The 15,482-nt window shown below is 33.8% G+C and overlaps 2 protein-coding genes across 2 annotated transcripts in view; both read right to left on the bottom strand.

The window, feature by feature from the left end:
* The window catches only part of Phum_PHUM602320 (zinc finger protein, putative), a gene marked incomplete at both ends in the record, with an annotated part of 12,118 nt that extends 2,988 nt beyond the window's left edge, over positions 1–9,130 (bottom strand). Inside the window, 5 exons of the mRNA XM_002432795.1 lie at positions 401–949; positions 1,896–2,667; positions 4,063–4,566; positions 5,831–6,669; positions 8,394–9,130. Coding sequence (XP_002432840.1) covers positions 401–949; positions 1,896–2,667; positions 4,063–4,566; positions 5,831–6,669; positions 8,394–9,130 — 3,401 coding nt within the window. The remainder of the gene's footprint in view (positions 1–400; positions 950–1,895; positions 2,668–4,062; positions 4,567–5,830; positions 6,670–8,393) is intronic.
* A 1,080-nt stretch (positions 9,131–10,210) lies between these two features.
* Positions 10,211–11,962, bottom strand: Phum_PHUM602310 (uncharacterized protein; the record flags this gene model as incomplete). Its single annotated transcript, XM_002432794.1, has 3 exons — positions 10,211–10,219; positions 11,277–11,438; positions 11,810–11,962. The coding sequence occupies 3 exons, from the start codon at positions 11,960–11,962 to the stop codon at positions 10,211–10,213; spliced, it is 324 nt and encodes a 107-aa protein (XP_002432839.1).
* Positions 11,963–15,482: the final 3,520 nt, after the last annotated feature.

Genomic DNA, 15,482 nt, shown 5'->3' with positions numbered 1-15,482 from the left:
AGGAGGAGGAGGAGGTGGAAAAAGAAGAAACAAAAAGGAAAAGAAAGGGAAAAGGAAGAAGATAATAGAAAAATTTTTTTCGGTCGAAATGATTTTAGCAGCGTACTATGCTTGGGAAATTGGAGTTTTTCTTTTCGTTTTTTCGTTTTTTTTTTCTTTTGGTTTTTGGTTTAAAATGGAAATGAAGTGGTCGTTTTCCCGGGGGGAGAAGCCCCCCTTAAGAAAGAAGACCCCCCTTAAAAAAGAAGACCCCCTTAAGAAAGAAGACCCCCCTTAAAAAAGAAGACCCCCCTTAAGAAAGAAGACCCCCTTAAAAAATAAGATCCTCCCCTCCCCTAAAAAGAAGACCCCCCCCCTTTAAAGTGTGTTGTGATGACGATTCCTGTGCTCCTTCATCGACGCGTTCAACGCGAACGCTTTACCGCAAACGTCGCACTTGTATGGCCTCTCTCCCGTGTGTATCCTAACGTGTTGCTGCATGTTCCAAAGCGCCGAGAACGTCCTTTCGCAGTGTTCGCACTTGAACGGTTTCTCTCCCGAGTGAGTCCTCATGTGAGTGAACAGACTTTTCTTCCACCTGAACGCTCTCGAACAAACTTCGCAAATGTAATTCTTGGGACCTCCGTGAACTTGCTTGTGAGTGTTGACTTTTCCCACGGTGCTGAATCTCATTCCGCAAACGTCGCAAAAGAAATTCTTTTCTCCTCTGTGCCATATCTTGTGCAGCTTCAAACTGTACTTGGACGCGAAACCTTTTCCGCACAAATCGCAGAGGTGATCCTTGTTCTTGAAATGTACCGTGTTCTTGTGAGAATCCAAATACTTCTGTACCCTGAACGTTTTCCCGCATATGTCGCACACCGGCGGAGTGTACTGAGCGCTGTGATGTATGTACCTGTGATAGCTCAAACCTCCTTGAGACGGATAAACTTTCGGACAGTGTTCGCATCTGTACAAATTTTGCTTTTCCCTTTTGTCTTCAGCGACGTCGTTCTTCCTTTTGTACGTTTTTCCCTTTTCGATTTCCGCCGCCGAAGGTGAAAAATCTTCGGCGGCGGTGGCGTCGTTGTCGTTGCCATCATCATCTTCACAATTCTTTCTTCTCGTTGAATTTTCACCTTCCGTACGCGAACGAAAAACGTCTTCTCCGTCGGAAAAAAATTCACCTCCCCGATTTCTTTGCCCCCCTTCAGCGTCGTCGCCGTCGCCGCCGTCATGCACGACCGTATCCTTATCCCTTAAATTTTTCTTTTCTTCATCTTCAATCACAGGTTTCGACGACGACGACGACGACGACTTTGTAGTTGACGTTGACGACGATTCAACTTCCGTTTTCTTTTCTTCGATCGTCTGGAAAATTCCACGAAAACTAAAATCAGGTCCATTCAATTCCTTTTTTTTTTTTAAATGATGATAATAATATTATTATTATTATTATTATTGATACGAAAAAAAAGAGAGAGAGAGAGAGAAAAGCATGTTATTGCAAGCTTTCGTTAACGAAATTTGGCAGCGACCTTTTTGTGCTCTTTCATCAAACAACCACGACAACAACAGCAATAATAATAATAATAATAATAATATGCGTGCACAATTTCCAATTAAAAAAAAAATTAAAAAGAACCTTTTCCAAAAAAAAAACCAGAAGCAGAAGACAAAAAGTTTCCAGAAATTTCTCTCCAGTACGAAGTCCCCTCCTCCTTCTTCTTTTTTCTTTTTTTCGTAATCCTTTACACGTCACGTGATCGGCGGGAATCTCCACCCATCATCCATCATCCGTCGGATTGTTTTTTTTTTTTTTTTTTTGAAATTCCCTCAAATCCCTGTCGTGAACTTTTTTCACGTGATCCTTGAGTATGAAATTCTGTATGAAACCCAAATCGCAGATTGGACACCTGTAGGGACGTTCTCCCGTGTGTATCCTTTCGTGTTGTACGAGATTCCACTTTTTCGAAAAGGCTTTTCCGCAAACGTCGCAAACGAACGGTTTACGACCCGAATGTGTCACGCCGTGATTGATGAGATAACTTTTACCCGGGAAACTTTTTCCGCACGTTTCGCACGTGTAGGGTTTTTCTCCCGTGTGTATCCTGTGGTGACCCTGTAGGGATTTCTTCGCTTTGAAAAGTTTTCCGCACACGTCGCACTTGAACTTTGGCGATCCGTGGTATTTCATGTGATTCGACAAGTTGTAGTGACAGAGGAATTCTTTTCCGCAAACGTCGCACACGAGACACGAGAGAGATAGTTTGACTCCGGAATCCTTGTGACTCACTCTCATGTGGTGTTTGTAGTCCTTGTATAGGGTCGCGGTGAATTCGCAGAGGGTGCAAGAGAAAATTTTGTTCTCCGTCGGATGCGTGACTCTCCGGTGTTGTACGAGTGAGTTTATGTATTCGAAATCCTTGTTGCAAACGTCGCACCGAACGGTTTTCGTCGTCGTCGTCGACGTCGACGTCGATGACACAGACGAACGCTTGTGATTTTTCACGTGTTTTTCATAAACCGTCCAACTCGTCAGGGATTCGTCGTCGCATTCCGCACACTTAAATGTCGTCTTGTCCGGATGTTCCGCTTTCCTGTGCGACAATAATGACGAAACGTTACGAAAAGGTTGCGAACACACGTCGCAAAGTTTGACCGTTCGGACAATTTCCGATAAATTTTCTTTTTTTTCTTTCCCGTCGATTCCGCTGCCGCCGCCGCCATTTTTCCCTTCGACGCCTTCTTCACTTTTCCCATCCTCTCTCCCGCCTCCTTGCCCCCCGTCGTCATTTTCCCCATCTTCTTCTTCTTCTTCTTCTTCTTTCCATTTTTTTCTCACCATTATTAAATTATCCGTAAAATTTTTTTCTTTATTTTTTTCTAACAAACTGTTTTTGTCTTGTAACGTGTCGATGTCGTCGTCATCGTCGTCGTCGTTCAAACACTGCAAAAATTAAAACTCGTTACTTTCTTTCTTTCTTTCTTATTTAGTTGTATTATCACCATCGTTATAATTATTATTATTATTATTGCCTTTTTCCTTTTTTTTTTTTTTTTTTTTTTTTTAAATATTGCCATGCATCAACCATTTCCACCATTGTTATTATTATTATTATTATTTTTGTTCCCTCGCGATGAGAAATCGGGTTTTTTCGTTTTCAATACTTTTCCATCCATCCTTTTAATATTCCTGGAGCATTCAAGAACATTCCCGACACGTCCGTAAAATTCGAATATACAATTCCAAAAGGGAGAGAGAGAAAGAGAGAGAGAGAGAGAGAGAGAGAGAGAGAGAGAGAGAGAGAGAAAGCAGTTTTAAATTAGAAAAAAAGCATCTTTTATCCAAACAACCTCATTCACCCCTCTACCCACCCCTAAAGACCTTCACCGTACAAAAGAAAATTAATTTGACATTTGACCTTTGGAAAAGAGATTGTTCTAGAAGAAAAGTCCAAAATCCCCCTAAAAGGTGGTTTATCGGCCGAAAAATAATAATAATAATAATAATTCGAAAATTAATGACGTTTACAGGATGTTCTTTAAAGAAAATTATTTTTTGTACAATTTCGCACAACACGCACGCGCACACGCACACACTCTGTATAAATACTTATGTTAAATAATAATAATAATAATAATAATAATAATAATAATAATAATAATAATAATAATAATAATTTTTTCCAACGTTTTGTTTTGTTTTTTTTTTTTTTTTTTGTTTTTACCTTGATTAATTCATGACGACGTTATATGTTTGTTTGTTTGTTTGTTCGTTCGTTCGACGTTCGTCCGCTCATTTATTTCCTTCAAACGTAACCAAATCGATTGTTGGCATTTGCGAAACGTTTTCCGCGTCGACGGTCAGTGAATTTGAATTTTCCCGCGTTCGTATATCGCTTTCCAATCCCTCCGTCGTTCGATGATGTTGGATTTGAATGTTGTGATGTTGCGATTGTTGTAAATGTTGTTGCGGGGGTTGCATTTGTTGCTGATGCTGTTCTTCCTGTTGTTGTTGTTGTTGTTGCTGCTGTTGTCCCGCTAGGAGTGATTCCGGCGTCGGATGCATTATCCCGTGACGTATTCTCAAATGATCCACGAGCATTTTCTTTCTTATGAATGCTTGAGTGCACACGTAGCACACGTGCGGGGGTTTTTCTCCCGTGTGCAGTCTCCGATGCTGTTTCAAATTGTAACTCTCGGAAAATCCCCTTTCGCAAAACGAACATATGTAGGGTTTTTCTCCCGTGTGAATTCTCAAATGTCTTTTCAATCGTCCGCTCGTCCGGAAAGCGAGTGCGCACCTTTCGCACACGTACGACCTTCGTCCCGTGTGTATGGTCGAATGTTCGGCAAATCTAGACGACGATCTAAAACTTTGACCGCAGTGCTTGCACAGGTAGGGTTTCTCTCCGGAGTGAACTCTCTTGTGCGTGACGAGTGCAAATTTCCACGTGAAACTTTTCCCGCAAATGTCGCAGAGGTGAGGTTTTTCACCGTTGTGCACCATCATGTGCAACTTGAATTTTCTTCTCTGAACGCTTTTCCCGCAGACTTCGCAGTCGATGAATTGCGGTTTCAACACTCTGTCTTTTTTCGGACTCGATTTGACGACTTGTTTTTTTTTCGTCCCGCTCGGTGGTTTGGGTATTTTCAATTTTGTGGTGGTTCCTCCTCCTCCTCCTCCGACGGAAAATTCGTTCGGCACTTTTGGAATTTTCAATTTATTCGTTTCTCCTCCTCCGACGACGACACCCATTTCCATTTTGATGACGTCATCGTCGTCGTCGTCGTTCGAATTCTTTTTAAGTTTATTTTTCGTTTTGTTTTCTTTCATGACGGCCAAAGGTTCGACGTCATCTTCTCCCCACTCTTCTCTGACATCCTCCGATGTTTCGTCCAAGTCTTCGACTTTGACCGATATCTCTTCAGTCTTTATTTTCACATTCGTCGACGGTGGATTTTTCGCGACGACGTTTGGCGGAGTATCTTCGACTTCCACATGGTGGTAGTCGCCGCCGCCGCCGCCGCCGCCGGACGAATCCTCATCCAAATCCAATTTTTTCTCCGATGCCGTAGAAAACTGGAAATTAAAAATCCTTTATCAAAAGTTGAGGACAACCGCACATTTCACAAAACTTTAAACATTCATAATAATAATATAATTTTGTCAACCCGTCCGCGCGAATAAATAAAAAAAAAAAAGAAAAATTGTTTGTTTGTTTGTTTATTTTTTAACGATCGAACAACCAGCCCGACAAACAACTATGACGACGACGACAAAAATAAGGGGTGGGAGGGGGGGAGGGAAATTCGATTTTTCGATTCGGTTGTGCCGACAACAAAACCACGTGACAAAAACAAAAGCGAAAAAAAAACAAAATGGCGAAAAATATTTATGACGTCACTCGATAACAAAAATAATCAAAATGGAAAAAATATATTTTTTTTTTTAAATTATATTTTTATTTTTTTGTTTGTTTGTTTTTTTGTTTGTTCGATTTTTCTATACAAAATAATTAATTACAAAAAAAAAAAAAAGTGGAAACACAATAATAATAAACCAGCATTTTATTATTACCAATAATAATAATAATAATAATGATAATGATAATAAAATTAATTAATTTAAGAAAAAACGTTTGGATTTTAATAAATTATATTTATCACGATTGGACGAACGATGAGGATTTATTGTTAAACGGTCGTCGCGAGCGAGTATCGGATGGGATCGAATGGGGTAGGAGGGTGGGGCGGGGGCGGGGGAATCCCCTCCTCCTCCTCCTCCCATTTCAAACTCCGAATATGTTTTCCATTTTTCTCCTTTTACCCGCGCGATCGACGTGACGATATTTTTCGACTCCGTGTTCGCGAAATTCGTGGATTTTCATTTGGGCGGACGTTCCGAACGCGGACTCGCAATGAGTGCACTTGTAGGGTTTCTCACCCGTGTGTATTCGCCTGTGATTGTCCAGAGTCCATTTTTTCGGGAATTTTCTCAGGCAGAACTCGCACTGGTAGGGCAAGTCGCCCGTGTGAAGTCGAACGTGATTGATGAGCTCGCGATTCGCGTGACAGACTTTGCCGCAATACGTGCAAACGGATTTCTGCTGTCCGTTGTGTATCATCCTTATGTGCTTGCGCAAATTGTCTTTGACTATGAACTCTTTCGCGCATATCTCGCACACGTATTTCTGATTTCTCGTGTGCGTTCCGAGTATGTGTTTGTCCATGGACGTTCTGTAGGCCGTCGTGAAATCGCATTCCGAACACTTGTACGATTTCACTTTGAGGTGAATGTTTCTCACGTGGTTTTTGTAACAAACGAATTCGAAAAATTCCTTGTTGCACGTTTCGCAAAATCTACTCTGTTTCGAATGCACGGTCGCCATGTGATTTTCCAACGTGTGAGCTTCCACGTCCACTTGACAGTAGTCGCAAAATTTCACCACGTCCTTGTGCGACGTTCTCATGTGAGTCTTGTAGTATTTGAACCATTTTGAACAAGTCTTGCAAAAATCCTCGTGATCCTCGTGCACGTCTTTTATGTGTTTGTCGTAGCACTTGATCCAAACGTATTTCTCGCAGAGATCGCAATAGTTTTGACCCTCGTCGTGTTTCTCTCGCATGTGCTTGTTGAGCGTTCCCTTTCCCTCGACTTGATACCCGCATATGTCGCAGACTTTCCTATTGACTTTTTCCCGTCGATCGATCGCGTCGAATCCCTGATGTTTCTTGCAGTGTTTTATGAAATCCTGTTTTTTGACCAATTTGTTGCAGAGCTCGCAAAAAACTTTACTCTCCTCGTGCGATTTCATGTGAGCTTTGAAAAATTTCTCCTTGACTTCCGTCTTGCAGAGGTCGCAATACTTGAAAGTGTGTATGAGTCTTAAATGCTCTTCTAAATTATTGCTACGAATGGGTTTCTCACAGAAATTACATATCACAACATCTTCGCTCCCCTCGTCACCCTTGTCCTCGATGACGTGTTCCAAAACTTCATCACAGTCGGATCCTACGAACATGAATGCGACGTCGTCACCCTCAACTTCCCACGCTTCCTCGACTTTGATGCCTTTCGGCAAGAGGACGGCCGTCGTCGTTTCACCCTCGGATTTAATCAATATGTGCTCTTCGGATTCTTCTACGTTTTCACAGCTTCCCATTTCTTCTCTATCCTCGTTCGCCATCACTTCTTCCACCCTCTCTTCCTCCTCCTCCTCAACTTCCACTCCCACTCCCACTTCCTCATCCTCATCCTCCTCGTCGTCAAAATCGTTCAAATATTTTTCTTCTAAATATTCAATTTCAACATCGTCCATGTTTGGGGATTCGCCATCATCATCATCATCATCATTCTCATTCTCATTTTCATCCTCATCCTCACCACCACCACCGCCACCACCAGCACTTTGTCCTTGTTCCGTCATCAATACATCTTCGTCCATTTCCTCGATTTTTATCTCTGTCTCGGGAAAACCTTCCTCAACAGATTCGCACAATTTCTGGAAAATGAAAAACGTTGTGTGTCAATGTGTGTTGCTCTATCTTGCCCACCATTTATTTTAAATAAAAATTTTTTTTTTTTTTTCTTCACCGGAAGCATAAAACTGACGCAGAAGAGCAAAGCGAATTTATTATACAATAATTAACCGCGTGTATATCACGCACGCACGCGCACACACACGCACACACACCACTTTAATTCCGTTTGAAACATTATCATTATTATTACATGTGTATATTACGTCCGAGTACGAAAGAAAAACATTGAAAAGTAAAAAACTGTTGTAGATGCTGCCGTCGGAAAAAAGCGGAAGGGAGAAAACAAGAGAGAGAGAGAGAGAGAGAGAGAGAGAGAGTGAGAGAGAGAAAACAATTACCGTTAAACTTATAAATACCGATTATAAATATATAAAATACGTCATCACCATCATCATCATCATTATTATTACATTAAATAAAAACACAATCGATAAAAAAAAATTAAACACACCGACATACATTTTTCTTCTTCTTTTTCTTCTCCCCGATTCCTCCCAGCAAATTATCATTATTTTTGCTATCATCAAGGGAAATCAAAAAAGGGGGGCGGGGGCGGGACATGATAACATTTTACAGATGTCGACACTTTACCTGGTTCGAATGGTAAATAAATAAATCCTTCTCCTCTTCGCGGTATCGACAGGATTCGATACTGACACGTCGCGTTTTTCATTTATCACGTAAAAATAATAATGATAATAAAACACTTTTCCCGAAATTCCAAAAAAAAACCGGGGAAAACGGGGGGGAGGGGAAGAAAGATCGACACGACGACAACCGGAAACGTTCATCCGCTCTAGCATCCGTGAACTTTAGCTTCGTGATTTTTCCGAACTTTGTTCTGTGTGAAAACCTCTTGGCAGTACGTGCACTTGTAGGGTTTGTCACCCGTGTGAAGTCTCTCGTGTTGAACTTTCGCCCAACGAAATTTAAATCTTCTCTCGCAAAACTGACACCCGTGCGGAGTCTCTTCCGTGTGAGTGAGAAGGTGAGTTTTCAAATATGACGGCCGGTGAAAGGACAAACCGCAGCAGTGACACATGAGTTTTTTATCCGGGACTTTGGGGGGCCCTTTCGAATGATGGATTTCCTCGTGTTTTCTCAACCTTTTCAACAAGTTGAATTTTTTCAAACATTTACCGCATTCGAACGTGTAACCCACGTGTACGGCTTGTATGTGCTGTCTAAGTATGGTGCCCGTGTGCGTAGCGTATCCGCAAGTCTGACAAAGGAATTTTTTGATTTTTTTATGAACGAACCGATTGTGACCGCTCAAACTTGATTTTTTCATGAATAAGTTGCAGGGTTTGCAAAAGACGAGAGAATCCTTCAACTTCTTCGGCTTTCTCAACATCGACTCCAAACATTTCAACGTTTCCTCTTTCGCTGATGGAATTTTGTCACCGACGCCATTTCCTTCCATCAATTTTTTTATTATCGACCATTTTTCTTTCACGTCCGTGACGACGTAGTCACCCTCCTCCTCCTCCTCCTTCTCCTTCTCCCCCGCCGATTTTTTCCTATTCAACGAAATTTCTTTGTTACTCAAAAGTCTTCTGATCAATGAATCCCCATCTTCGACCGATTTTGACGTTTCCCTCATTCCGGATATGGTTTTAAATATATCGTGGTGGAAAATATCATTCGACGACGAAATATTAATTTTTTTTATCGAATCGAGTCTTTCCGTCGGCTCGATAATGTCGACGTCATCACCGACGTCATCGTCGTCGTCGTCATCACCGACGGAATCCTTTACATCTTCTCCCCTTGATTGATTCCATTCGAATTGACTTTTAAATGATATCGAATCAAGACCGGAAGTTATTGTCTGCAAAAACGAAAAATCTCAAATCAGATTTTACCGTTTTTTTTTCCTTTCCTCTTCGGTATGGATACCTGCGTCCGTTGTCAACGTCACTTCCTCCACGATCGCGAAAAACAAATTTAAAAAAAAAAAAAAATTGAAAACTATCACAATTTTTTTCTCGCGTCACGTGACAATAATACGTCACTCGTTTCATTTCCTCTTCTTCCTTTTCTTAAATAAAACTGCACATCACTTTTATCGTTTCTTATCGTTATCAAAAAAATCTGCACGTGTGCACGTACATTGCATCTTATAGACAATAAAAAAAAAAAAAAAAAAATCAACACGAAACAAAACCAATATTATTATTATTATTTAAAAAAAAAAAAAGGAGTTTTATACACTCGGTTCCCGCCAAAAGAAAACAAGGGGTAGGAGGAGGAGGAGGGGGAGGAAGAGGAGAAGAAGGAAAAAAGAAAAATTTTAATTTAAAAACGAATCCATTTCGAAAGTTATTTCCCCCGAGCCATCAACACAACACGTTCAATTATTATTATTATTAATATTTAAACTCGACAAAAATTTTCCATTTCATTGTTTGTTTGTTTGTTTGTTGTTTTCAACAAACGGAATACCAATGAACATTTCTCTTAATCATCCTCATCATCAACATTTTTTTTTTGTTTTTAACGTTATACTTAATATTATTATTATAACCGCGAACAATTAAAAACAATAACAACAACAAACAAATATTTTTTATTAAAAAATTTCACATTCGATGACATTTAAATATAAAAAAAAAAATTATAACCACCATCATTCACATCGATGATATATATATATATAAATATGCACATCATTAATAAAATTCTAATAAAACTAAACAAGCAATTTACTTATAATAATACTGCAACAATAATAAGCAACAACAACAACAACAACAACAACAACAACAACCAAAAAAAAAATAAAAAAGCTGTAAATAATTAGATTAGCTAAAGCCCCAGAATAAAATTTTGTTAGTTTTCATCATCATCAAGCATAATAATAATAATAATAATAATAAATTCAAAAAAAATTTATAATATCTACATAAAAGTACATATATATGTACTAAAAAGGAAAAAGAAGAAAAAAGAAAACACCAAAAGCTAAAACTAATAATAATAATAATAATAATAATAAACTGAAGATTTTTTACACATAATCATCATCATCATCATCATCATCATCATCATCATCATCATCATCATCATCATCATCATCATCATTACGATTAACAATAACAAATGAGAGAGAGTGAGAGAGAGAGAGAGAGAGAGAGGGAGAGAAAGAGAGAGAGAGAGAAAATCATAATACTCGATAAAAAATTAATTACATAAAATCGCAAGAGTCTAACAATCATTTTTAACGAGAAAAATCTTCACATTATTATTATTATTATCGATAATAAAATTTTCCTCTCCATCGTTTAACTAAATAAAATAATCTAATAAATATTTTCTTATAAATTTATTTGCATCAATTGGATCGATGGAATGCTAAAATCAAACTACATCAAACTCCCTCTCCTCCCCCTCCTGTAAATTAATTATTTAATTAATTCATTAACTATGAGATTTACTTTTTCATCATTATTATCATTAAGCGATTAAACATACATAACTACTCGTTAACAAATAATCTATTAGGTAGCAATAATGAGGAGAGAAAAATATTTTCAAATCTTATCACAATCGAATGAAATGAAATAATAATAATAATAATAATAATAATAATAGCCAGCAATGAATTTATCGAGTGAATAATCATGATGATGATGATGATGATGATATACATATAAAAAGGTGATACATCTTCGCTGTCAGTTGGAGAATGATGTAAGAAGTTTGAATGAAAATTTTTCGAGGGTGGAAAATATAAATGAGTTTCTTACCGTTGTTATATCCTCTGATGAGGGTTCTGTCATACGTTGAGCAGCATATTGTCTTAATGTCGTATCAGCTTGTTCGCATTGTTCTCTAAACGCATAAGACTGATTAACGCTAAGAAGACATTTGTTACATATAGACGATGGTAATCCATCACCTTCGTAAAGCTAAAACAAAAAAAAAAAAAAATAAGTAATTACTCTTTAATAATGATTCCGATAATAATAATAATGATTTTAACTAACGTGTATGATAATAATAATAATAATATATTAAATAAGTAAGCTATATAGAGATTTATAAATCGCGTATTCTTCAAAAAAAGAAAAAAATTTAATAAAAACAATCAGGCATTGAAATGATTTATTCCAAACAATATGGCTGACAACGGAGGCTTCATTTGTGTGTGTAAAAAAAAAAAAAAAATCTACTGAAGAATTCACGCGATGAGTTTTTAACGATGATTAAAAAAAAAAAAAATAAATAAATAAATTATTTAAAAACGATTTAGAATATTATAATAATAATAATAACTAACCTCTAGAGAAGCGCAAGACATTATTCTCACTGGTAAAGGCACCTTTTTATCACTTTTTTTTTTAGAAAAAATAGCCGACATGGAACGCTTCTCTACCAGACAAAGTCTGCATATTTTTTCAAAATCAAAAATCTGTCCGTCACTTTTACTCATGTTTCATTACTGTTATTAACTAATTAATAAATAATTATATCATCGATACAATATTTATTTACACAAATTTTTTATTTATCCGTACTAATAATAATTATAATAATTAAAAAAAAAAAAAAAAAATTTACAACATTATTAAAAATAAGTTTCTTCGATATAAAATCGATGACAACATGGACGTTGCCTCCTTTCATTTGAACACGCTCACTCTCTGACTAACAGGGCGTTTGTTATTTTCGAACAAACATGTGACGTCATTTACTTTTTTCAACCAATCAGAATCCGTTAAAATTTTTAACGGAAGCCATGTTTTTTTTTTTCAAACAAAACAAACATTTTATAAAAACGAAGTTTGTATTTTTCAAACGGAATATGTTTTAATAAGAATTTTTAATTAATATTAATAATAATAATAATCGACGTATTTATATATATATGTTCCTTTTCCGATCGTATTTAATCCTATTTAAACTTATATTAGTGATATTTAAACGATAATTTTTATCATAACCAAACTTTAATAAAAAATTTTGAATTAATTTTATGAAAAAGTAATATTTATCATTATGATTAAATTGTATAGACAACTGATTTCTTATTTAGATTGAACTCTATTCTTTAAAATTTTATTGCCTTTATTGAAAAGTTTTATAGTTTACTAAACGATTGTCAGCTGAATAATTATAAAATGGTTGTAAGAGAATAATAATACTTTTATTAATCATGAACAGCTGTAAATTCATTATAGAAAACATGTTCACAATTTAGTTATATACTTATCATACATATCGAAGCAATGATTGTTTCTTAAATGTTACCCATTCCCCTACACATAAGTTAATACCCCTCACCAGCGATATAACAAATACTAATATAATGGATGAGATGTTAAATGTCTAACATGTCAAAGAAAACAATATCCCTAAATTTCGATTAATTACGAACAATCAATCTCATCAATTTGCAATCCTCATTTAATTTAATATTCTAATTGAGAATTATATTAATCAACCTCTCCATTGTTTCGAATAAAAATTTTTCCTTTCCTTTCATCTTTCAAATTCAACTCGAATCATTCCCAATTAATAATAATTAATCTAATTGATACTTCTCGATTATTCTTTTTTCTTATACATATCATTTGAAAAAAAGTCTAAAAAATAGAAAATGAATGAATGAATGAATGAATGAATGAATTGAAAACAAGATGAAATAATCTTAATCAAACTATCCTTTTATTAATTTTTTTTTAAAATTTTCGATTACAAACGACTTGAATGAACATGAGAAGAACTTATAACTACACATTACTCAAACAATTATTTATTATATATATAATATATATTCATTTTCTTGTTAGAAAAAAAAAAAAAATTTCATGTAACCATTGTAATAATAATAATAATAATAATTAAATAATTCATTTTCGATAAATCAACAATTAAAAAATTAAATTAAATTAAATTCAAAATTCATCGAATGATAAAAGAAAGTTTGAATTAAATTAATTGAAAAAAAATTTAAATTTAAATTTAAATTTAAAAAAAAAAAAAAAAAAAAAAAAAAAGAAAAAAAATTAATAAATAATAATAATAATAATAATCCTAACAAGAAAATTTTTTCTTTTTTCTTTTTTAATAAGTAGTATAAATAAATAATTTTTTCAATAAATTTTTTTTTTTTCTGTTTAAAATACATAATTAAAGAAGAAGACTCGTAAAATTTATTTTATACGAACATAATAATAATAATAATAGTAATAATAATAATACATTAATTATCACATTATTAATTAATCATGACATTGACAAAATTAAAAAAATAATAATAATAATAATAATAATAAATTTCCAAAAAAAAAAAAAAAAAAAATTTGAAATCAATCGGCAAATAATAACCAATCGATTATAATAATAATAATAATAATAATAATAATAATAATAATAATAATAATAATAGATAATAATAATAATAATAATAATAATAATAATAATAATAATAATAATCATTTGTCCTGGGATAAATGCTTAAAAACCCCGACAAATAAGAGCCTTGTCGTGTTTAAGGGTGACCATAATAATAATAATAATAATCATAGTCATACTTATACATACGACAGTAATAATAATAATAATAATAATGATAATTTTTTCATTAAAAAAAAAAAAAGTAAATAAATAAGAAAAGGAAGACGGGAAAAAGTATGTATATCGAAAAAATAGGAAGGCATGGAATTTTTTTTTTTTTTTAATAATAAAAAATTTCAAATTAATAATATATAAAATCGATTAATCGATCGATAAATCGAATAAATCGATTGATTGAATTGAAATTTGCCGATTGATTTCGTCTCAAACTAATTAAAAATTTTTTTTTTTTAATTTTTTTGTTGTGCGATTTAATCACACACTGTTATTAAAAAAAAAAAAAGAAATAATAATAATAATAATCATAAATAAACCGTTATAAATGATAATAATGATAATGTTAGCGAAAATAATGTTTAATAATAATAATAATAATAAAGTTTGAGTAAAATGTGAAAGTTACAATTTCGTTGGCGTGGATTGTAATAATAATAATAAAAAAAAAATAATAATAATAATAATAATAATAATAATCCGACAAGTATTTACAAGTATCTTGTCGCGTTCAAAAGTAAAAATAATAATAATAATAATTAATAATAATAATAATAATACTGTAAATTAAATATTTAAAAAAATTAATAAATAAAAATTAAAAAAGTTCAATTAAGATTTTTTTTAAATTTTAGTTTTATAATTTTTTTTGTTTTTTTTTTTTTTTATTTGAATTTTTTTTGTTGTGGTCATGTCGCGATGGTTTTAATTTTATTTATAAATAAAAAAAGCGCCATTTTGTTTTTTTTTATTTATAATTTAACGATATATAGATATGAAATTAAAAAATATTATAGAAATAATTATTATTATTATTAAATGCATTTATGCGTGCGTGTGTAAAAGTCGGTTATATATAATAGAATTTTTAAAAAAACCGTTACGTTAATTAAAAGAGAGAAAGACAAAGAGAGAGAGAGATAGAAAATTTATTTAAACAATTCAATAAAATTGTTGTCGACTATATATATATATATATATATATAAATAAATAAAAGAGAGAACGATTCTAACTAAGCATACCTATAAATTTTCTACTCGTACCTTAATCGAAAAAAACTCGATATCAGACTTCTTTTTAATTATTATTATTATCAATAATAAATAAATTATTTAAAAGAAAAAAAAAATGGAAGAATAATTATTAATAAAAGAAAAAAATAAATAAATGCAATCGATAAATGCAAACAAACAACCGAACAAACAAACAAACAAACAAATGAAATCCCCATAAGAAAAAAAAATTAGGACCACACCAACGAAAATCGTAATTAACTAAATAAAATAATAATAATAATTCAACTGAAAAAAATAAATAAATAAATAAATAAAATAAAATAAAAATAAAATTTTTAATAGTTTGAGCTTTTCCTTTTTCC

Source organism: Pediculus humanus, genomic scaffold, assembly GCF_000006295.1.
Source record: "Pediculus humanus corporis 1103172108318 genomic scaffold, whole genome shotgun sequence".
Taxonomy (NCBI): domain Eukaryota; kingdom Metazoa; phylum Arthropoda; class Insecta; order Psocodea; family Pediculidae; genus Pediculus; species Pediculus humanus.
This window is presented reverse-complemented; position numbering and strand designations above follow the sequence as displayed.